This window comes from Rhodnius prolixus, unplaced genomic scaffold (assembly GCF_049639745.1).
Source record: "Rhodnius prolixus isolate KJV_2025 unplaced genomic scaffold, Rpr scaffold_3, whole genome shotgun sequence".
Taxonomy (NCBI): domain Eukaryota; kingdom Metazoa; phylum Arthropoda; class Insecta; order Hemiptera; family Reduviidae; genus Rhodnius; species Rhodnius prolixus.
Genome location: NW_027411603.1, coordinates 9,700,935 through 9,725,434, shown reverse-complemented (window position 1 = coordinate 9,725,434; position 24,500 = coordinate 9,700,935). Strand labels below are relative to the sequence as shown.

The 24,500-nt window shown below is 32.8% G+C and overlaps 2 protein-coding genes across 2 annotated transcripts in view; one reads left to right on the top strand and one right to left on the bottom strand.

Moving 5' to 3' along the window:
• The window catches only part of thoc6 (THO complex subunit 6), a 35,991-nt gene extending 23,913 nt beyond the window's left edge, over positions 1 to 12,078 (bottom strand). The window contains exons 1-3 of the mRNA XM_074127174.1: positions 12,042 to 12,078; positions 10,801 to 10,991; positions 1,814 to 2,079 (exon numbers count right to left, since the gene is read on the bottom strand). The gene's annotated coding sequence lies outside the window, so the exon portion shown is untranslated. The remainder of the gene's footprint in view (positions 1 to 1,813; positions 2,080 to 10,800; positions 10,992 to 12,041) is intronic.
• Positions 708 to 24,500, top strand: LOC141453685 (T-box transcription factor TBX3-like). The gene is made up of 5 exons (XM_074127173.1): positions 708 to 889; positions 7,340 to 7,476; positions 22,259 to 22,532; positions 23,160 to 23,297; positions 23,816 to 24,500. Exons 2-5 carry the CDS (start codon positions 7,343 to 7,345, stop codon positions 24,362 to 24,364), a joined length of 1,095 nt encoding a protein of 364 aa, XP_073983274.1. The 5' UTR covers positions 708 to 889; positions 7,340 to 7,342; the 3' UTR covers positions 24,365 to 24,500.

Genomic DNA, 24,500 nt, shown 5'->3' with positions numbered 1-24,500 from the left:
AATGAGTCGCGATTCCATTTGGGCAGCTCAAATCGCCTTGGTGGTGCATGGAGAGTCCAACTACTGATGAAGCACCCAAAAAAAGACTTGTTTTAGACGGTTATTGGAAGAAGCGGTGTATTTATTTGAAGAAGTTTGAAGTTTGACGGGAAGAACATCCGGAGGAAGTGGCTGATTTAATTAAATTTGTTTTCCCCTTCTTCCTTCCAAAAGAGAAATATAAGAGACAACTAATGTGTACTTCCTGCCAACCAGGAAGTCGAGACTTGTTTTTCCAAGAATAGTTTGTAAATTTTAACCTTCACTTTTTAACTTCTTCAAATAAATCAATCTCTAACTCAACATCTGTTTTTTGGGTGCTTGAAATCTGCGACTGTACATTTTTTAAATGCTTAATATCGTAAAGTGATTTACAAATAGTTACCACAAGAATAGATTGTAGTCTATATGAAAACGAGCATGGTGGAACGATGTATTCTTTTACGAAGAGCTAACATGTACATATAAGTGATACCGGGTAAAAAAAAAAAAATACTGTTTTAAAGTACAGGTACGTGTGATTTCCAGGCGATAGGTTCTCCACCATGTTTTACTGGCGCCCAGTTGTAGGGATGTTGCGCCTTCATCCCGCCCAATAACCAACCAGAAACTTCGCAGTCATGTGACCCGATCCCCACTCTTCACGCCTACCCTGCCAAAAACATCTCTTACACTTCCCAAGTACGACAAGTCGTCACCCAATTCAGTCTGTGAGTGAGTGTCTCGCTGGTTAAATAAATTCTGAAGCTTAAGTTTTATTATTTACATTATTATAATTTAGTTATTTTTTGGTTTTTAATTACTAAATTGTACTGAATTCTACGAGAGACTTATTATTCATTACCGCACAGTAAGTTTATTCAATTATTAATTTAATTTTTTTTATAACTACTTTTTGTAGCACATTTATATTTTACAATTTTGATAGAATATACTAAACCCAGATTTTAGCATTGAAGGTCATGATGCCAACGAAAGAAATTAACTGGCTCTTTGTCAAATTCAATTTAAAGTTAATGTTTAAATAAAAAAGATGGCTTGAAAAACTGATTGCAACTGCTAAAATGCTAACTGAAATGCTGACTGCTTTCTGCTAAAATGCTCGACTGTAGCATATTTGCGATATGTTTTTTAAACAATTACCTTCCTCGGAGAATTCTTTTAAGTTTTATATTACTCATTAGTTACCGAGTTTATGTTGCTTATTGAAGGCTATTAACTGAATTAAACACAACTTTTAATAACAGTAGAAAGTATACAAATAAAGCAATTTGGATGAACTTGTGAAGAACTCGCGAACTTTGTAGCTCACTTTTTGTGATGGTTACGGGTTATACTTAATTTTAACTCTTGCGACCCTAGAGCAGTCGAAGTTGGTCACGGCGATCTCTTAGATCACTTTTTTAAAAAATGGATGGGTTTAAAATTGCTTTAACCTAAATAAGCGTGGGCTAAAAAAAGGTGCAGAATTTCTTGACTAGCTTTAGAAACTCCAGACATATATAAGTGATAAATGAGATATAGATTGTTTTATCAATTGGACGAACATCTTAAGTCTAAAACATTGCCGATTTCTTTACATCCTATGCCCACCGCAGCCTAAAAAAGAAGCCATTTAGCAACGTGCCGAGTAAAATTTACTTTTGCTCTAAATAATATTATCAATAATATATTGTATAATCTGAAAATTTAGGTTCTTGCAGCTCCTTCTACTCCGGGAGTAGATTAGCAGTTCTCCTTTCGTTTAATTTAATGGAATAATTTTCTTCCTTACCCTCTAGAAATTATTCACGACCTTTTCCTTGTTCTGTGTTACTCTGTACTGAACAGAATTGTCACTAGCAAGTTCTACATTTGTCCTCCATCCTGGAAAACATATCATTCTCTTTTTCGCCGAGTTCCAACATCTTGGCATTCTTAGCGGTTACTTCCACATTCAGCACTTCTCCCTTATTCTCTTTCAGCAACATTCTTAGTGATTCCTTCATATCTTTTTCTCGATAAAGATAATTTTTGTTTTTGTTTTAATCAGCAGTAAATCTGCAAAAGAAGAAGTAAGAATTAGTCTCGGTAAACAATTAGACCCAACATTTTTCTCTGGCTAATTAAATTAATTATAATTTGCATTAGCCGGTAGTGCTAATTCTCTCAATTTAAAGGAAAAATTAATTGATGGATAACCAATCTAGATCTGGAAGCTTAGATGTAGATTAGCATGGCTAAAAAATTAAATTCATTACGAAGTAAAAATATGTCTTGGTTTTATTAGGTGCGTTTGTTTAGGGCTTTGAACTTACGTTTTTATAAGAATTGTGTGTAAAATATTACATATTTATGGTTTTGAACCGAAATCTGGTTGTAGGTAATCATGTAAAGTCTCCTGTGACAGAGCTATGTAAGATTCAGAACTATTAGACTGGGATATCCATCTTTAAGGAGGCCTTCTATGTTTTCAAAAATGTTATGTCAAACACTCACTCTATTTTCTTTTACATATTTTCTTGGAGTGGGAAGTATTTATAACGTAATGACAATTTCATTTTAGTGAGGATCTGTTAACTAAGAGAAAGCCGAGTGTTTTTTCAATGAGTTTTTTTCTTTATTATCTTTTATTACTGAACACTTTCCTACAATTTGAATCCTTCTTTTCAAACATTAGAAACGACTTTAAAGACTGGGCATATTTTCTAATAATTCCTACTACGTAGTTGTTTCGATTGATTCGAAACTCCCTTTTTTTTGGAAGCCTTCTAAAACATGCAATGTCCTACGCGAAGGTGGTCATAAACCAACTATTTGTACGTCCTCAATGCCTAAAAACTTGTATTGCCGATGAAATTTCTGACTGAAATTCACTGTTTTTCGAAAGGTAAGAAAGTGAAAAGCTGGAGATGTTAGACAAGTAAGGAACATTCGTAATTAGACATAATCAACTAATAAATAAATACACAAGCTCTGTGATAAATAAATAGATTACCAACCACATTTACGTATATCATAAAATATAATACACGATAGTAAAAAAAAGGTTTTATCTACTTTTATCGCGGGTGACTTATCAAAGGCACTGACTGCTAGATGTGGAGGTTAGGATTAATCAAACGCGAACGCTCTTGTGATATGATGCCTACAAAATTGAGGGATTCATCTCACTATACACAATTATCCACATTTATTTTATTCTTAACGCACGGCTCAGGACCCTTTATCATTCAGAGCCTCAGCGGTCTTCCTCCAACAACTATAATTTGTACGTCTATAATTCTAAAGCCTCTTAGTTTCAAGTACTCCTGAACACTCACAATTTTTTAGCACATATAGTGATAAAGCCACACATTATGATGGCCCTTTCACCCTTTAGTAGGGAAGCCCATCTACTTGTCAGTTCCCAGAAGAGGGCCCTTAATAGAATTTTATCAGAAAAAATGTTTCCAATAAAAGTTGTAGATCTGAATGTGTGCAATATAAGTTTCAAATTTAATGAAAATCGTAAGGATAAATTTTCGAAAAAATACCATAAATTGGAAAATATCTTTAGCAAAGTTGCTAATTCCGGTTAAGAGAAGTTACAGTCGGTTCTCATGAGGAGGTACCACCAAAAAAAACAAATTTAAGCGATTTTTCTGTCATTTACACAAACACTCAATTTTCAAAATCCAGTTATTCCGACTCGGAAGATATCAAAAAATGTGTTTTTAGTTGAAAACTCCAAATCGAAACTGCATTTCTATTTAAATGTTTTTATTGAAACCGACAACAAATTCCTCCAAGGCAATAATCCAGTGTCAATTAATTGCTGATTTTAAAGAACTAATTTCTTTTATTGATGTGAATTTGGTGTATTTTTAATTTTATAAAAATTAAAAATTATTTAATAAATTTTTGCAAACATTTTTTTTTCAACCAAAAACTATTTTTGTCTTTTATTATTTGAAGTCTATGTGTTGAATGTATAATGTATATTTTTGTAATGTAATGTTTTTTATTTAATGACCATTTATGTAGAGTAGTAATGTTGTTTGTTTTTGTTTGTCGTTAGATGGAAAACAACACATAAATATAGCCTTTATATTCACTAAGCTTATTATTAACAATACTACTATTGTTGGGCTTTTGTAATAGTTTTTTATCTACAGTTTAAAATTGTTCTGAATTGAAGTTTTTATCTCTATACTTTTTTAAAGTCTAAATAAAAGAAAATTAATTCTTATTTACAAATAGAATGCTACTAAAAACTGTATGAATATTTTTTAATTAATATTTTTTCTTTAGCTTTTTTACGGTCCTTATTACTAATTCGTTTATACCAATAAATCTTTTTTATTTCAAAAATTGTTTTCAAGCCAATTTCGCTAAATAGCAATTGTTCCATAAGCTCTTCCTATTCTTCGACAATTTGGTCTGATATTTTTACTTAATATTGTCAAATTAAAAGGAAGTGTTAGAACCAACAAAGGGACAAGTGGTAATGAAGGGTAGACTGTAGATAGGAGATCCCCAGTTCGAATCCCGCACGTAGTTGGAAACAATTTCAAAGATTGATTCATCAGGTTCGTGAACAGAAATTCGAAGTCCATTTAAAAAATTAGTTGTTTCCACACTATCATTGATCACAGAATGTGGAAAAGCTACTCTAAAAGTAGAATTTTCTTTCACAAATCTGATGAGTAAATTTCTTTTTTTTTTATTTCAAGTGGATGAAAATCCGCAAACGACTGGTATATAAAACACTGGCATGCTATGACGCATGAAATAGCGGACATTATCCAGCATTGCGGATCCAACCATGAGTTAAACTAATTCTTGACATTCCTGAATAATTTGAATTGATAAATTTTAAAATTTATTTCATGGAAGAGTAAATTAAAAAGAACTGGTAGGGGTAGGCAACGTCTTAAGTACCATTCAAGTTCACACAATTGGTTTAATTTTTGCAATAATAATTAGAAATAATGATGTTCGAAAAAAAAGTTGCTAAATGAAAAAAGCGTTATGTAAAACGTCTTTTTAGACGCATAAACCGTCGGCCCAGACTATCCATTCACCGTTCTTTGTAATTCTTTTCATAATAATCTATTTTATTTAGAGATTCTGGGACATCATACTTTCCTAAAAAAGTTCTTACATTATAATAATAACCTGTATCGATTCCAACATTTAGTGAATAATCGAAATTTGAAGAAACCTTGGAAATTGTAGTAAGAGAATGTCGTGTGTTGGTTTTAAATCAAATCTTTTTTTTCTATTCATCGACAGGGGCGGTTGGTTTAGTGTTTTAAATAAGTTAACTTACAGTGGAAGTTATTAATATATCTTAGTATAAGAGGCACTAAACACCCCTTTCAAATCTGAAGTACTCAGGCGCCAGTTTCCTGTTAATTCTCCTTACTTTCATTACTAACTAGTAATACCGAATGGGGGGAGTTTAAGATAGTAATCATGCTAATTACTTTAACTCGATACAACTTCCTCAGTATTGTTATTACTTACTATCTTCAGCAATCGCTAATTTACTATGATATTGGACTATATAAAATATTAAAAGACAGTTAAATTCTTACAATATAAAATATTTTTGGTTGTATTATTTTATGTTAAGACCACTTTTTAGAAATTGAGATTTAAACTTAAATGTATTTATACACTGCTATCAGAAAAATCACGCTTTGTTTTCCTTATTACGCCCACACACATTAAAATTTATCTGATTTATAATTTCACTCTGTACTACGGTCATCGTTCAGTACGACGGTCGAGCCGTCTCACAGTATTGAGCTACCATAAAATTCGCAGATATAAGTCAAGCAATACTTGTTTAGAAACAAGTAGATTTGACCCGTAGATTCTGACGTAGAAAAGGAATAATGGTCATATTTTAACGAAGAAGGTGCACATTTTTGGTAGAAAGCTTATTCTAGATGAAATTAATTCGTTCCAAAATTGAATATTTATATAGAAAAATCACAAAAACAAAAATCTACTGGAAAATCAAATTTATACTTTTTGTAATTCTCTCCGCTATTGTCTTTTTTTGAGTTGGGAATCCTTTGCCTTTCCAATACTTGCTACAGTTTTGTCTAGCCACAGGAATGGTGAAAGGAAACCAAAAGCCCAAGGCAGGCGAACAAGTTAATTGTTTGTAACTCACCTTAGTTCACTAATATTCCATCAAGGTTGGGGTGGAAGTTCGAACAATCATAGACTACTTGGCAGACCACTCAGAATAGGAAATAGCAAATGAAACACGCCTTCAAAATTTGCGTTGGAGACCCTCAACGGACTTCGTTGTATTAAACAGGAGAGAGGAGGAGATGCTCTAACCATGATTGCCACAATAGACTCCCATGGTATATAACCAAATATCCTCTTGAGAGAGGGAGGTCCAAAGCTTTCAGCAGCTCAAAATGTAATCACTCCAGTGCTACTGGCTTCCAGAGTGTGAGGTTTAGCAAAGCCGCAGAACGCCATAATCACTGATTAAGTGGCTAAAAATAGCTAGGACTACTTTACCTATAACTTAATTAAATAGACTAGACTATTTGTTGTGTTTCCTACAATCTATGAACTCAAAAAAAGAAAAAGAAGAAGTTTAGCATGGTTCCTAATTCTTAACATGTTAAACAAATTAATCAATTTAGAAAAACAGTGTTAATTTGTTAAAAATAGCAAGGTGATATGCACAGATAGAAATAGCGTTCCATGAGTGTGTCATAGTTGGAAGGCCATTTCCGGTAGTTGTGACTCCCCTTGTGTGTCCAGTCAGCCGCACTAGGTAATTACGCTCATAATGGATATGTACGTTTAGCAGTAATTATACAGTTACATAGTTCAGCTACAACTTATAACTCCTAGAATAATAATAGTGAACGAGTGTAAGTCCGTCACCAAACTACTGGGTGCAACTCTTTTAGCCGATTCTTTCTTGCAGTCCATGCGTTCACTCACTACATCTTCTCACTGTTAACTGTACCATTTCTTTAGGCTACCATTATAACTTAAATACATCGTTTCCTGTTTTACGTTTACTGTCACTTTATAACCACATTTCTGTTATAAGTGATTTTAATTTAATGTTTTCTCTAATACAGTAAAATGAGAATTATTACCCAGAAATGATAATAAAATATTAAAAAAAAAAACAAAAACAAATTAGGACCCAAATTACTTTTTTGTAATTATTACATTGATTAGAATATGTATATCTAACGAGAAATTCATCTTTTAAATAACTGTCGGTTTACTTTTCTCTTATTTGTAATAGTAATTAAACAATTTAATAATATAACATAAATATTGGCAGATAATGACGGAGGATAAAGTAAAGAAAGAAGTGTTTCATCCTGCAATGTCTGACGTTAAAGTCACTCTGAAGAATGCACCTCTGTGGAAACAATTCTATAAGGAAGGAACAGAAATGATTATAACCAAATCTGGCCGGTAAGTTTTTAAAGCTATTTGATTAATTAATTCAAGTTTTCTATTAATTAAGCTTTTTGAATGAAATCATTTCATAAAAAGGGTAATTATCATCAGGAACATTATCAGGACATCTGAGGTTACCATAAATTGCATGTTTAAGCGGTTTCTCAAGAGCGGAGATCCCAAAGTTAAAGCCCAGTAGCCTGGTCCTTAGATTTTTCCAATTACTAAGAACCCATTACAGATTACTTTGCGAAGATGGACAGTGTTTTCTGAAACGCGAGTACACTGTCCTGATTGCCAGCAGTGAACTAATAAGGCTACGGGTGCCAATGTTGTGGCTAAATAATAATGCGAATACCGCAAAAGACGGTAGACATAATCACAGCTCGAGTGGCCAAAAATTATATTGAAAATGTTTTAGGGCGCAAATGGCCCAGCAATCAATGATCAGCTCAACCCAAAAAAATATAACAATAATAATAAAAAAACTCTAGCGATTAGCCAACATATATAAATATTGTGAACAAAATATTTTATGAAAATAAAATTGATCTGCATTGAGCTTTTTTGTTAAAAATATCCGCTTCGAGCGCCTGTGAGTCCAAAAATATATATTTTTTTTAATAAAAAAAAAGTGAGGAGCTGTCCGAAATATCTCAAGAACTATACATTGATTAAAATTGGTTATGTTACGCTTCTAGCACATCATCAGAGTACAACTAGGCGATTTGAATCCCTTAAACGAAAACGCCACTTTACTTAAAGAATTTTTGTTTTTGTTTTAAGGTTAATTAAAAAATAGCTTCAATATAATAAATAACTCCAAAATAATTCTTTGCACGTGATAAATGATGTAACTTTCTTGAAAATGGATCAGACTATTTATAAACTTCGCATGTACCTATTACTTACAATTACTACTAAAATATTAATTTATTTAAACGGGTTTTTATCTCTAACTACTCATCAGTATAATTACACAATATATGAAGGCATTGCACATTCATTTCAAACGTATTACTAAGAAAAATAATTTTTGAGGAGTTCTCTGAAGATACGGCAAGTAACGCTTCTCCAGCGAGCATAGTTCTCGTATAAAATGTATTTACATAATAATCGCAACCAAATAACATTCAGGGTTTTGATATTTACATTTTCTTTAAACTCGTAAAATTATAAACTGGAACTTTATGAACTGTAATAAGAGCGTTCATATCAGATTCCCTTATTTTTCAGCAATTCGTCAATAAGTTTCAAATGTCTGACTTACTTCTACAAATTCTGTAACAATTTCCTTAAAAATAGTTCTCAACAATCAATTATGAATTTAGGTTGAATATAAGTTGTCCGTAACAGTGTGTATAAAGTGAGAGGATATTTATGCTGTATTACATCAGATCCAACTAAAGAAACATCCAATTTCTTAGTTTAGTGATATGTCAGAAGGTAACTAACCAACTTGAGGTGCTTGGAGGGGTGAGATACATAAAAGAACAGTGCTAGTCTGTATCCGGATGTAGAGCACATTTCACGCTAAATGTATGAAGGTGTAGCCAAGAGGGGGAGCGAGTGTGTATTTAGTTTTGGGTGCGCCGTGTTGTTGAAAGATGGCGCCTAGTAAATTTACGACTACAGTGGACCGGTATTGTTACGGCTGACTATATAGTGAGGAGGTTCTCCCCAACCGTGTACGTTTGTGATCAGGACCGGCAACCCCACTTTTCTTATTTTTATTTACTCAGGACAAGAAAACACGACTCTTCACCTATCATTATACTTTTAAAGTAATCGATATATACTATCTCCCATTATTGTAAGGCATTAACGTTTTCACGTTAACGAATAATAATAATAAAAGATTTGGTTTGAACGCCCACACGATTTTCTCTTATTGCAACTCTCAAGGTTTTTAACTACTTCATTTTCTTGAAACTAAAAATCCAGAAACATATTTAATTACTAAAATTATACTTTGATGTAAAATCATGCTTACAGTGAATGTATCTCCTTCCTCTCCAGAATTGCCTTCGAAAAAGTATTTATCCAGAAACGTTTCAAAAAAAAAATAAATAATAATATGGAAACAGGTAGAAAGAATGTGCCGATCAACACAAACAATTTCGAAATTTTGGCACTGAATCTGATTCTTATGGATATATTCAAGATTATACGAATGTACGTCTTTGATATTATTACAACGTCTCACCTACCCAATATTAAAAAACATTTAAAAAAATATATACGTTTAAGCAAATGTCTTTACTGAAATTTCAAATTTCCTAAACTTTTTTAGTTTTTCGCGACTAAAAACGTTCGCTAAATTGATTTTAGATGGGTTTCCAGGGGTGAAGATATTTAACTTTCATTGCTATTTAAAAGAATTCGACAGATACAACCATCTACTGCAATGTAAATTAGTTGCAAAAATTTCGAGTTTGCCGATAATCCGCAATATATTGTCACTTAAACAGAAAAATCGAGTTCACTCCAGATTTCCTGATAGTAGAGAGAACTGAAAATTAATATTTAGAACTTTCAATTTTTTAAAAAATGCAATAAAATCTTACGTCTAAGAGAAACTCTTGCTTTTTACATACACTCAGGCAAGTTGGGTTTTGGGTATAGTTTTATGATAGTGGCAAATGTTAGCTTTTCATTCAGCATTTCATATGCCTGAAATATAGAGATATCTCCTGTCTACAGTTAGATATTGTATACGAATTCCAGAAACCATTACAACTTATTGTATTTAATTTTTAATTAATATCGTTCAATGTGTTTTAACTACTCTTGCAACTGGGAAATATAATTTTTGAAAAAGCTATTCTTACCATTGTTACATGCATTATAATTATTTGTGTGATTAAAATGACCTACTTCTACTAAGGCCATTTGTCATCACCCCATTTATTTCCTAAGGGAAGTTTTATTGCTACGGAGATGACAATAGTTCCTTTTAGTATGCGCACAATAGGAAAAGGAAAAGAAAGGACCAGGTAATCCCGGTTGGGAGAAACACTAGGAAGACGATCTAGCACTAGGATTATCTACCTAAGTATTCAGTCACCACAAATCAAGGTTCTGCTCGTCCTATTGTTCCTGCCATTATTTGCTACCATTACCAAAACCAATAATTGAAGTCAATCACCTTTTTTATTGAGAAAACAAATCCCATTCACTTTTTTAATTTTTCAAAGAGTTTAGCTTGGCTTTATTTTCATGGTAAAGTGATTATACTTTTTTGGGGAATTCTCCACAATATAGTTATTCATATTGTCGACGATAGTCTTATAAATTAATGCTTTAAATTCTAGCAGAAATATTCAGTGAATGACTTACAACTTTGTTGCAATTTAATGGCGCCTTTATGCTTTGTCTCCCCGTCTTCTACGCTGCAATAACTGTTGCTCTCCGCTGATGAAGTCAAGGAGTTCAGTATTTCATCCGCTTTAGCCCTTATATTTGTTTAATAAAAACTAATTCATCGAAAGATTATGTTTTTTGCCTTACATCACAACAACGAATATTACCTAAAAACAAATTGAAATCATTATAATACTATTACACTGCTTATTTTAAAATAAATTTATTGTCTTTTTGATATTTTCCAACAATTCTTAAACTGTTAAGTAAAAAATCTAATGGTCAATAATATGCAGGATTACTTAATTTCTAATTTTACTGTATAATTCTGTGTATCGGCACTAGAAGAAAATCATGTTTAAGAGACTGTGTATTTTCGTCGAAAAATTCAAATATTAATTCGGTACGATTGCAATACTTCCTCTTAGCATAAGCGTGTGAAAAATAAGCAACACTTTAAATCTCTAAAAAGTGATAATGAATCGCGCCCATCTCGTTTTCAGACTCTTAAAATCTAAAAACTTGTTGCATCCTTAATCGAATGAGTTTAAGAGGTCCCTTTTTTTTTCTTAATTTATATATCCAACTTCAATTTTTTAAATGTAAATGTATAGCCTGTTAATACGAAATAATTGGCGATCGGAGCAATTTCCAGTATAGTGCCATCCTACTGACAGTGTTCTTTCATTTGACAACACTATGTAATCCCAATATTGTGCTGTACGGGGCTTCACGTGAAAAAGTAATGTATTAGCCACTGAGCTAACTAACCTTTTCACACTCAATAATTTATTGCTTTGATTTAAAAAAACTGGATTATACGTAATTAATGTTTACTAGAAAAGAAATTTATAACTTTATGTCAAAAGAATAGGCTTATTATTTTTCATTTTTTGCTCAAAAGTAAAAAGACTTAAAAATAAAATATTCCAGTCTAATTGAAATTACTACAAATGACACATTGTATAAAAATGGTTAAGTAAATTAAAGCAACCGATTTAATAAAATGTCACAGACGTAATAATTTGATAAGTGGTTAGAACGAAGAGGAAGAGGAGTAGACAGTAGAACATTTTTAGTTAATGGAAGTTTTGAGTGAGGTTGTTTTAAAGATTTTTCCCTAAACACACATTGAAAAATAATTTGCAGTTAACCATCAAGTGAAGAGTAGTGCCGCTGGCGACAACCTCTTCTTGCTAAAAGGTTTGGAGACGTACATAGTATTTTCGTCTGGCGTATCCTATGTGTAATGTACACACACTTCTACTCCATAGTGTATCTTTTTTCTCTCTTGTAATATTTTGTAATGGCTTAAACTTTCCCCTTCTCACTAAATCTAATATCTCTTTTTTCTGTATTAAGGCATTTTTGTGATCACAGATTAGCTCATCTTTAATACTTATTACAAATCCTGAAACAAGTGCTCACTATTATTATAATTCCTCAAGGTACAATAATATCTTTATTGCTGAGTAACAATATCATATTGGGAAATTCTAGTAATTTATGTAATGCTTTTGGAAAGGTCAATACCCCAATTTTCACCCAAAGGTTTAGACTGATTTTTAATCAAGAAAATTAGGCAACGCTCAACTTCCATGTAATAAGGAATAATTATAGCAATTTAAAAAACAACTTATACAAATTTATAATCACTAATCTAGTTAATTACTGGACAAAAATTTGTAATTCATAATTGAAAGAAACAGCATTTTATTAGACCATTTTATAAGGACAGAGGATTCCAAATATTCTGATTTTTAACCAAAATGTTTTTGCTGGTGGCTTTTCTCAAGTTATTTACATAAATAAACACATAAAGAAGAAAGAAAAAGGAAGCTTTAATAAAACAGTTTAAAAAACAAAACAAAATAGTCATAATAAACTAACCTGATTTTCTTTGAAAATAATAGGCTGTAAAGATTATTAATTCTGATCAGTTAATATTTAAATTCTAAACTGACGTAACACAAATGATAGTTGTGTAAAGAAACTTCCATCCCATCTACTACTATAACCATAATGAGAACCTACCACTGTATTACGTGCAAAATTCGATTTTCTCTCATTACATTTAACACAATTTTTAGTGTAACGATCACTTGCTTTCTAATGGTTAAACATAAATATGGAAGTGTTGGCAGACATATGTATGTCCTCACCAATTTTATGAAAGTACATAAGAGCCTGTCATAACTTAAACCACCATATCCCTGCAGAGAAAATTCCAAATACATACATATATTGGAAACCTACTCTCTAACATAGCAATTCCAATTAATCAATTTTCCTAGAGCTTGAAATTGCATTAATACTCTCTAATAATTACATAGGATAGTAAAGATACAGAACAGACATTCTTCTGAAGAAACATACTTTCGAGGGAAGAAAATTGCAGTCCAAAAAATGGTGCAAAAATTATTCTTTAGGAGAAAATTTTTCACGAAAAAATATAATCAGAAAATTGAGAACATAAAAAAATAAACTTAAGTAAAGTCATAGTTCCGATAGGCCGATACCAAGTTCCAGCGATTTCGACATCGGTTCTCAAACCGTAATAATATTTTAAGCTTTACTTTTTTGGGATATTCAGCTAATACATTCCTTACTCTAAAAACTTTTTTTATGGCATTCACTTTCGTACCTTAACAAAAATTAAAAACTAGATAAAGGGAAAAACAAGATAGGTTTTAAGTTTCTTAAATACAATTTACAAATAAATGCTAAATGATTAGCTCGATGGCGGAAAAGATAAAAGAAATGCCACGAAAGGGATGTGTACGACTGAACAGTAATAATGTATCAACTGAATACTAATAATGTATCACTTACGTGCATTAACCCTCATGTGCCAAACGCAAAAGAAATCTAAAGTAAAATTACATTTTCTCTTTAATTCTTGCATAAATAATCAACCTTATTGGTGACAGCTTTTGCTTTAAAAGCCAAAAACAGGGAAGCAAACATGAATTGATCATTTTTTGATGTTTTTTAGCTTGTTTTTTTATTGTAAAATGTACACACACTTATTATTTTCGTTTAACTTAAATTTAGATAATCATGTATGCCATGTTTTATCAATTCTATTACATCGATTGCGTTTCAAAGAAACTTATTTTACAGCTTAGATATATGTAGGAGGGTGTATGTGAGGTGTACATGTTTGTTATTAGTGGGCATCCTTAATAGTTAGCAGTTAATATTTTCCCAACATAGTAAAGACACTCGGCTAGTTCATTAATGGTTTGAGCCGACTTTCTGGGCGAGGCCCAATGGTACCCGGCGCCAATGTCTCCTCACTATTTACAGACGCGCCAACCGCAATAGTCTCACATCAGTTTGCTTAAGGGTCTTCCATTTTCTCTCTCTCTCTCACTCAACAAGTTTTGCAAAAACAAAGAGCACATCTGTTTAGTTATGAGTAAATATTGCCAAGACTTTTAAACTTCCGAGTTTTTAAAAACACCATAAGTGACATAATTGGGACTCTGCACCTATCTCAAATGAACAATAAAAGAAAGTTGGTACCATAAGTCCAAAAAACTGAAGTACTGAAACCAAAGACATGGAAGTGGCTTGGAAATATATTATTTCTAAACAAGTTTTAAAATTAATCTTCTTCAGATAATACAGGAAAGGTTTACTTGAAAAGTATTAAATTATTCAATTTATTGCTTCCAATTAAATCATTTAGTGTTTCTAGTAGTACCTTTCACCCAAAAACTAATCACTTTCGATGTAAAAACGGAACTTGTTCTAAAGATTATATAGTTCCATTGCTTGTCTTTTTTTTCAACGTGGGAGTCCGGCTTTTTCATGAAGTCGTGTGAATGGCTTTCCATGGCCGTATGAGTCAAGACCAAAAGACACTGAACTGTTCGCTTGGATACCCTAATAATGTAAAGTTGTTTATTCACTAGCCAAAAGAGCGAAATATTTACCTAAAATTTTTTGTCAGAGATAACGGCTATCCTGGGGATTCTTTCCTAAGCCAAGACATTGCTGGATAACTTTCGCAGACCTGGATCTCCATACTCGAAGCATAGAAAATGGTTTGATGCACAATTTCTCGTAAGATGATATCAGAAATTCAACAAACTTATTCTTTTTCAAATCTTTGACACAGGTAAATTTTAGCTCTTATTGGCAAAACGGAAGTTCATTGCTCTACTGTTTCATTAAATGTTTATGAAAAAGATTTATTTACTTTACTGGATAAATTTTTCACTAAAATATTATTTGAAATTGGTCACATTGAGTGACCAATAAGTCTGACCTTTTTACCTAAAACGACATCTGTTATCATTTGTTTCCTTAATTGAAATTATTTACTACTTTGTTTTTAAATATAAACGGAGAATTTCATCCTGTACATTTCTTTGGAGTAGGATATTGCAGTACATGAACACGTAAAGACATACCCGCACAGACCAAATTGTGAAACCACTCTTTTGGAGGTTCAGGCGTCCATAAAACGGATGCTTTTTGGTAAAACTCAATTTAGAAAATTTATCACGATAGCTTTACTTTCCTAGGAATGGAAGAGAAAGTAAAAAAAAAAACAGATACTTAATTCCAAAATATTTCTAAAATTCATAAACTAAGTAACGCCAAAATAAATGACTGTTCCATAAGTAGCGTACAGTGAATATTTTAGTACAAAACTGCTTTTGAGGAACACATCGCAGATTGGGGGACACATCAAAAGTAAAATTTTTCAATTAGCTGATAGAAATAATGAGGGAAACGTTTTTTGAAATGACAAATTTTACACCTTGCTTCCTAAAGATTAGGTTATGATGTATGTTTTCTATAGCCTATCTGTAGGACATGCCACTTTTTTCTCACATCTGAATGAGTAAATAAATTCAGAGATGCCTTTAAAATATTTGCTAAATTTCTGTTCCCAATTAAAGCCATTTGTAGACAACTTATGATTAATAATCATTGAAAACTGAATAATTCAAGATAATTTTGATTTCTTACCTGTAACTTCAACCCTTAAATTTGAATCACACACGTAAAAATATTACATATTAATTTATTATTTGCACGGTCCTCTGATTAAAAATAGCAAAGAACTTAGATTTCTCCATTCAAAATACCTGCATGATATTCTTTATGAGGCTCGCCCTTATGGAGGAGTCGAAGAGCCCTCTGTAATTGCATACTTTTTTGGAAATTAATCTCACAGAAGTTGACACAGAACTGTGTCCATGAGGCTGAGCTGGCAAACATCCTTGGATTTAGATTAGGGCTTCGTTTAATCGTACAACAAGCAATTCTAAATTATGATCGAAACGCACACGTTTATGCATTTGTGAGCTGCAATATGGTTATTCACAGTAATTAAAGTAATTTTTATTTTTCGAAAAATGTATTTACTAGGCACTTAGCCTAGTATTGATTAGGAAGCCACGCTACAGCAATTTAGTGATAATTTCCTTAAATAAAAATGAGAGTACTTTTGTTAGTGTTTCGAGTTTTTCGGATCCGACAATTTCGAAAATTCCTATTCACCAAATTTAGTCAAAATCTAAAATTGTGGGATGTAGCAAAAAACAGGACTGCTTGCTTCTTCTCCCATAAAAGTAGTACCAATAAATAAATGCAATGATATTTCAAAATAAATTAGAAAAAAGGCTGCAGGTATTTAATATACAATAAAAATGTTACGTTCAACGCATTGTTTTATAAACACTATGTGCCATTTTAAGTACTTTATAGCCTATCTTAAGCGCAGAAACGCACATTGTATTTTCGCAATACGTTTGTTGTATGTTGTGTACTACTGCAATTCGTAACGCTTCACAAGAATCTTTCAAAACTACTACATTTAATAAGACACAACAAGATTTACAAAGACTTAGTATTGTTGACCACAATGCTGGAGTAATGCTGTTTTGTGTACAGTTTAAAAAGAAAAAGAAAGATGAGACAAAACAGTTCATGCGCAAGTGGAATATAAAGAAAAATAGGTTTTTGCTTGCACACACGGGTGATGTAGAATTCTGTTGCTGATACTAGTATACCTGTATTTGTAATAGGACTGGTGTTTAAGACTTGTAAGGGGATCTGGATGTTACTTAGCGCCGCCATTCGTCACCGAGCGAACTATGTACCTTCCTTCCAGGCTGATATTTCGTCACGGTTTCTTCCAGCTTCCCCTTTTTATAACCTTTCTTCCTCTGAAGAAATTCTCATTTATTTTAATTTTTTTTTTTTTTATGACTATAACATAACGTAGAGAAGAAGTAAGACCAGGGGAAAAAAAAGATACTGTGAAGACAAGACTGTGACGATATTATCTATCCGGTATCTGTATCCCAGATGGGACAAGATAGTGAGGTATACAGTTTTTGAATGTCAAAGATCGTATTGCCGGCTGAAGCAGAGGAGAGGTTACAGTCTTTAACAGAGGCGGTCTTGTCTGAAGATGAACCCGGCCACACAAGGGGCGCCACAAGGCGGCACTACACTAGGGCGCCTGCCTCATTACTTCAACACACTGCGCACGCCACACTCACACAAACATAACATCTTTTACCACTATTTATTTGTCCATATCAGTGTAGTAGAGTAGGGGACACTCTTCAAGACCAACTTTGTATTCTACATGGTTAATATAAAAGATATACATTAAAAATAAAAATATTTACACTCAACACTAGTAGTCGTAGAATTACACTTTAAAATAATTGGTGTCTTATACATAATATATGTATGTAAGCACATAAATTTCTGTAAGCAAAATAAAACACTGTATTTATGCATTAATGAAAAGTTCCTGTTCATTTTTTTTTAAATTTCGCTACATTTAACCTCTGATATTTAAAAACATAAAAATAAATGCTAGCTATTCATGCAAAATGTTAATGACATTTTAACTTATTAATTTTTTTTAATTTACTTTTTTATTGTGTGTATGTGTGTGCGCGTCGTGAAAAGGTCTTTAAAATAGTTACTAAGTTCAGGGGACTCCGACATTTGAAGTGAAACGTTTTTCTCGGTACAGTCCCTGAGACTGCCTAGCTTCCTTAAATGCTTGTTAAAAATGATGAAATAATGTTTTCTCGCATTTTCAGTCAATTTATTATATATTCTTATTCCTAGTTCCGGAAGCTGTACTCTTGGTAATTCGGAACAATTTTATGTGCTTACTTATATTATGTAAAAGGCACTAATTATTTTACTTTTACTTTTTTTGTATTATTCGAAAATAATCTTATTTTTGAGATACAGGGTAATAAAATTTTAAATGTTTTTAATGAGAGAGATAAAATAATTTAGAAAGGGCACAAACTATGTCTTCCCTTTTATATTGCCGCAAGTTCTGATAATATAACCAATCCAACACTAAATAAAATAAAATGAGTCAATCACCTCAATAAACGGAAGTGTGACGTTATAGTTTGATTTCCAGTTCTGACGTAGAATGTATCCTTCTAATTCAAATGAGGTGTAGGCTTCCACTTCGTCGGAGAAAGAAAGAGAGATTGTTAGAGTTAGTGAGAGAGGAGTTGCTAAGTTTGATGAAAGGTGTCAGAAGTAAGTTTCGGGATGTACAGGTGGAGGGTTTAATTGCACTTAATCTTGCAGCAAAATTAAGTGCATACACTTTTTCTAAGCTGTTATTAAAAATGCTCGATAGATTTTTTTGACTTTAACTGTTGGTGAACTCTAGAATTTCCTAATTTCGTAGGCCTTATTCTATTGTTTAAAGGTCGCGAGTTAGTGTAAATCTTATTTGTGAAGTTAGGAGAGGATATCCCACTAAAAATCAAGTGACTTATTCAAAATCGATAAACAAAAATTAACCTGTGCAAATGAGGAAGTCTTCGCTCATTCAGGAGAAAAACAGTACTCCTTCTTCAGCTAGTGTCAAGCAAAAGCTCTTTCGCTAATTTAATCAGATATGATGGAAGTCACATTAATTGAATAAAAAAAATACTCCCGGACAGTTATCTGAAAAATAAAATAAAAATACTTTAATGGCATTGTAATTTTAATTTTGCATCACAATATATAACGTAACATAATACAACTGAATCAACATTACATCATAATTAAATTATCTAAACCGAAAGTACTTTTTTTTGTTATCATTGTTAACAAGATCTCTTTCTGACAGGACTTAGATAATTTCGGGGGGCATTAGATGATAAATGATATTTCCAACAAGTTAAAAGATAATTGATAACCATAAAACAGACTAGTTATCAACGCCATCTAAAATGATGGTGATTATATTTTTGTACGTAGGTATATACCAACATTGTTGTCATGAACTGCTAAAAAACAAACAATAATTTAGAATTTTTTTCTCTAGAAGATAGTTTTTGAGAAGGGTAGGGGTAGAAGGGACGAGAGGGGAAAAAATGAAAAGGAAAGTAAAAAAAACACACAGGGAAGACAGAAGTGAAGTCAATTAGCAGTATGTTGAGGATGTTGGTGGCTGTACGGGGGGAGCTCGAAGGGTGGTCCAGTGGCGCCTCATGCAGCTCGCCTCTCTGGCTTCATCTCACCAACAATACAACAATTATTCTTCACCCTGCTTCATCCGCTTCAACTGCTTAGTGTGCTTGCCCTGCGGCTCCAACAGCTTTCACCTCCCACCCTTCTTACTCCAACTTCTTTCTCTTCACTACAAGCGTTTAGGTTTTTTTTTTTCTTATTTCCTTGATGAATATTTTAAACCCATAGAACATATCTATGGCTGAATTACCAGTTTTGTTTGATTGATTTCCCTCATTTAAACAAAAAATTATTCATTAATTTCCGGTTAACTTTTGTTTTGTAATTCCAATTTTAATTGCATTACACAACGGTAATGCATATGGCTTTTAATTTAAGACTTTAAACATCCTCCTATTGACTTAGTGGAACCATACCTAAATGTATATAGTAAATACCTAATACCTAACAGGGACTACTTGGATTGAAACCAATGTCTGACATGGAAGAAGAGATCCACACTGGCAAAACTACTAGAACTAAACCACTGACCTGGAGATTGATACTTTTAAGGACGACGAGACTAACGCCACTTACCAGCAAACTATCAATTTATGGATGAATTGTATCAAGATAGGGAGGAGCAGCTAAAAGATCAAATACAGCTTGTTTGCTAGCAATGAAGTTTATATAAATAAAGTTTAACGAGACGCCTTAAAACTGATTTCCTTCAAAAATTACGAAATCAAAATACCTAATTTGAACTTTCTAATTATTGTATTAATGCTATTTCTGTGTCTAGGCAAATATTTGTCTGAAATACTAAAACTATGTACAGGTAGGTATTAGCTACGATCTCCTTCACGTGGCTTATCAAGTAGACTAGGTGAATAATATAAAATATTGCATCTTTCGTTGGAGCAAGATTTAACTAAAGATCAAGCTCGGTACCCTTGGTATCATCCATTCTAGCCCGCTTATTCCGCCTTTGGTGTTAATATGGCCTGACCATTTTTTTAAAAAACCACGTTTTTGTGGATCAGGAGAACTCAAAACTTAACTCCCCGGTGAAAAGATGATATCAAATTTATGCACGATCGCTATAATTCTTTTATGAGGAACAAGCAGAAGATGTAATAAAAAATATGCTATGTGATAAGTTTTCAGAATTGCAAAGGTATCTATGATAATTAATGTGGAAGGTAGAGTGGAAGGTAAAGGATTTCATTAGCACTACAATGAATATTTAAAACAGATCATAAAATAATAGAAATAAATCAAACAAGGTAATCTCGCTGTTAAGTTTTATTATGTGAAATTAAAAGATCTACCTTTCAGTAGTGGGGATAAATATTATATAACAAGAGAAACAAAGTGTTGTCATCACAATGTTAAATAGGTGTAATGGTCAAGACGTTTCTGTCTGAATTCTTTCGTGTCTAACAGAGTGATTCAAATACAATGATGTTAGCTCTATCTCACGCACACACACTCAGGCTAACAATACACACTGATCAGACAGTTTAGTCATGTATGTGTGTATGTCTGATGTAGAAGAGTGTAATGAAGGTGTTAGCATGGACTTGAGACTACCTGGTGCCCCCATCTATCACTATGGAGCATGTTTACCCTGGGGGGTCTCTCTCTCTACTTGATTATACACATTAGCTTGCCCACACTCATCCGTATACTTTATTTCGCTCCCTTCTCCTCCCTAACAGTTTGTGTTTGTTTTACAAGGCGAGACGAGAGACCATCAAACTAAGGAAGTAGAAGCAAGAGGCTAGTTCAGCCGTCTCCAGTCATACTACACAATCTAATGGGAGGTCCCTCCTATAACACCGTTCTATTTTCGCAATTACCACACAAAAACAGCAGGTGGTCCAAAGCCAAACCTTCTTCAATCATTGTTTTACATCTAGTTTGGGGGTCCATCCCAACACTAGACTATCATCCTATTATATCATCTCCTCTAGGTTCTTTCCTTTTCTAATTTTTTTTTTTTTACTTCGTCTGTTCACAACTACTACTAACTATACAATCTTTTCACTAACTACATACTTGTTGCCCCAATCACCGTCATCATCTACAGCGCCTCCTGCAGCATTCTGTCTTTTATTATATAATTGAAGCTTGTTATTGTATGAGATCCACACGGTTGATGATTCAATTCTTACATATTTATGACTAAAGAAACATGATTCATAATTTTCACTTAATTTGCCCCCCTCCATTATTTATATAAATTAAAAGTCTGGTGTGAAACATTCATACAGTTTTCTGTAATGGTAATTATTTTCACGGTTCTAATAGCCCCAATTGAGAGGTTTGCAGTAGGTCCATCACAAGGGTTGGGCCTAGGGGATGGCATCAAGGCGTGGATTTGGAAAGCCAATCGCCTAAAACTTTTTTTAAACTAGATTTTGATGAAAATAAAATAACCAGTATCTTTATTTTGCGTAAATTAGATAATTTAATATAGCTATTTACTTCTAATGTCAAGAGACTCCGTTGGTAAAGCCAAGAGAATTATAAACATTTAATAAAGTGGAATCTGCAGAAATTTCGGCCAAAATTAGAACATGACTTTATTAATAATAAAAAAGTACTTACTTGATTATGGATACATAATGGGAAACGCAAAAGGAATAATATTGACCGTTACAATGTCCAACACAAGTTACAATTCGTCGTATGACTGAATCGTTCAGAAAATCGTTTGCTGCGTTGAGCGAACAATTTATTTTTCTACCACATAACTATCAAATAACAAAAACTCCAATTTCGTTCAAATAATATTCGTTTTTACCCTTGCTATAGAATTTTTCCTTCTTTAAGGCTAAAGACAAATGATTTATGATCTTACGTTTCTCTTTGTCTTAAAAATAGAAAATTTATCAGGAAAGAACATTATTTGAGCAAAAAAGACAAACTATACATATAAAATCTTACTAACTTTTTTTTTTTTTTTAATTTATAGAAGAATGTTTCCATCACTAAGACTTGGTCTTTCTGGGTTGGAGGAAGATGGCCGTTACTTTGTTCTCTTGGAGACTGCTTTATCGGATGGCCATCGATATAAATTTTCCACGTCTGAATGGTCAATTGTTGGTACCGCAGAACCTCAAACACATTCATCCACAAGGCTTTACATTCATCCGGATTCTCCAGCAACTGGAACCACATGGATGTCACAGGATGTTCTGTTCCATAGAGTTAAACTCACCAACAATACCTTAGATAGATCTGGAAATGTAAGTAGTGTTTATTTAATGATTTTTGCAGCGTAAAATGTGATTTAAATAGGGCATACTAGGCGATTTCTTTAGCTTCAATTGAATAAATTAACATAATTAATATAATTGATAATACATGCAAACTTATTAACAAAAGAAAAGTGCCCTTATGAAAAACCACTCTTACCCTCTTTGAGGGGCGTTCTTCATTAAATAGAGAACAACTTTAGGCGCCTAGTTCGAGAAATCTTCACAACAGTACATAGTTTTTATATAAATGTACCCTTAATTCGAGTAAATAATTTTCCTCATAAATTTAAATTAGCATTAATATTAAACATTAACTTAGCATTTACCTAAAAGAAAAAAAAACTTTGAAGTATAATATCCCATTATTCATTTACTCTTTGATACCATTAGCGTTCTTGGGAGGCAAAGACTTCAATTCGAACTTCTTTCGCGACTTCTCTTCCGTAGTTAAGTCTACCAGCAAAAAATGACTAGTATAAAACATAAAACTTGGTGTTACGTGGTACCTGATGTTAGTTTTAGAAGAAACTGTATTTGTTACTGATATTTTGAGTAAACATGATATAAATTTATGGATATATAAATACATATATATAATTTTTGTTTTGTTTTCAGTTGGTACTAACATCAATGCATAAATACCAACCTAGGATACACATAATAAAAGCATCTGATATTCTTGCGCTACACTGGAGTCCCACCGTTACCTTCACATTTCCTGAAACAGAATTTATAGCTGTCACTGCTTATCAGGTATAATTATAGTTAAATAAGTAGTTTAATTTTAATCATTTTACTATGAAATAGATGTTTTTCTTCTGGAATAAATTCACCAACAACAAGGAACTCTATTATGCTTCCTTGCAATTGTGTTTGACATCTGAATAACAAATTGATTGAGTAAATCAGATCCACTAAGATCTAAAATATTTGACGTGGTTATCTCAAATGTATACACACCAATTACTTCTGCGGTTCAGAATAATCGTTCGTACTAGTAGGCAGGGGGATTAATCAAGGGACTATGAAGAAGTGTTTATTCCATATCCATACATGGTGCTAATCACACTTACCCTTAGCAAGAAGTAGAAGTAGAAAGGCAGGTTGTGATTGGTTGGTAGTCTGCGGGCTATTGGTTGCGTGATGTGCTAATATCCATAACATGTGTCAGCGAACAACCAACTACGTACAACCTAGTACAAGAATTATTTAATAGTATTACTGCTTTTTCGGAAAAGTAATTTGTACTCATTGTTTTTTTTTTCTTACAGAATGAAAAAATCACCAAATTGAAGATTGACAACAATCCTTTTGCGAAAGGATTTAGAGAGAATGGTCAGGCCAGAACAAAGAGAAAGATGCAAACACTAGAGAACTCAGACATTAAGAAGGCTCAAACTTATGCGGAAGATGACTGCCATCTATCTGAGTCAAAAAAACACTGTGAACCTTCAAACAACCACGATAGTGACAGTGGAGTATCCGTGGGTTCAGTGACTCCACCATTAGAAGAACCTAGTCAACAACAGGACTGCAATAAAAATAGCAGAGAACGATGTCCTACAATTAGTATTTCCGAAGTACCTCAGCCAACTTTCTACCATCCACACACCTTTTGGCCGGTTACTCCTCTACTATTTCAGTCGTATCCACCGTCACCTTATCATCACCATCATCCGTCGCAGACCTACCCAGTGTATCCTCCCCCTCCGCTCACGATCCCAGTTCCTTTCTCCTACCATCATCCTCATCCAGCCGACACTGGTCTTATTGATCTCAGTATTAGATCGACTGAGTATTCATCTCGCAGAAAACATTAGGCCTTCAGATTATATTTTCGGTTACCAAAGAAGTAAAAAATTATCTATATAAATTGTAAATAATTTATTATGTAAATTAATGTAAATTTTATTTTATAAGAAGAGATATATATATTTTTGTTTTTCTATATTTATA

Bases quoted from the DNA above. Each gene is read 5' to 3' on its own strand.
- LOC141453685 (XM_074127173.1), top strand. From the start codon at position 7,343: ATGACGGAGGATAAAGTAAAGAAAGAAGTGTTTCATCCTGCAATGTCT. The intron at 22,533-23,159 runs GTAAGTAGTGTT...TTTTGTTTTCAG, and splicing joins CCTTAGATAGATCTGGAAAT to TTGGTACTAACATCAATGCA. The intron at 23,298-23,815 runs GTATAATTATAG...TTTTTCTTACAG, and splicing joins TAGCTGTCACTGCTTATCAG to AATGAAAAAATCACCAAATT.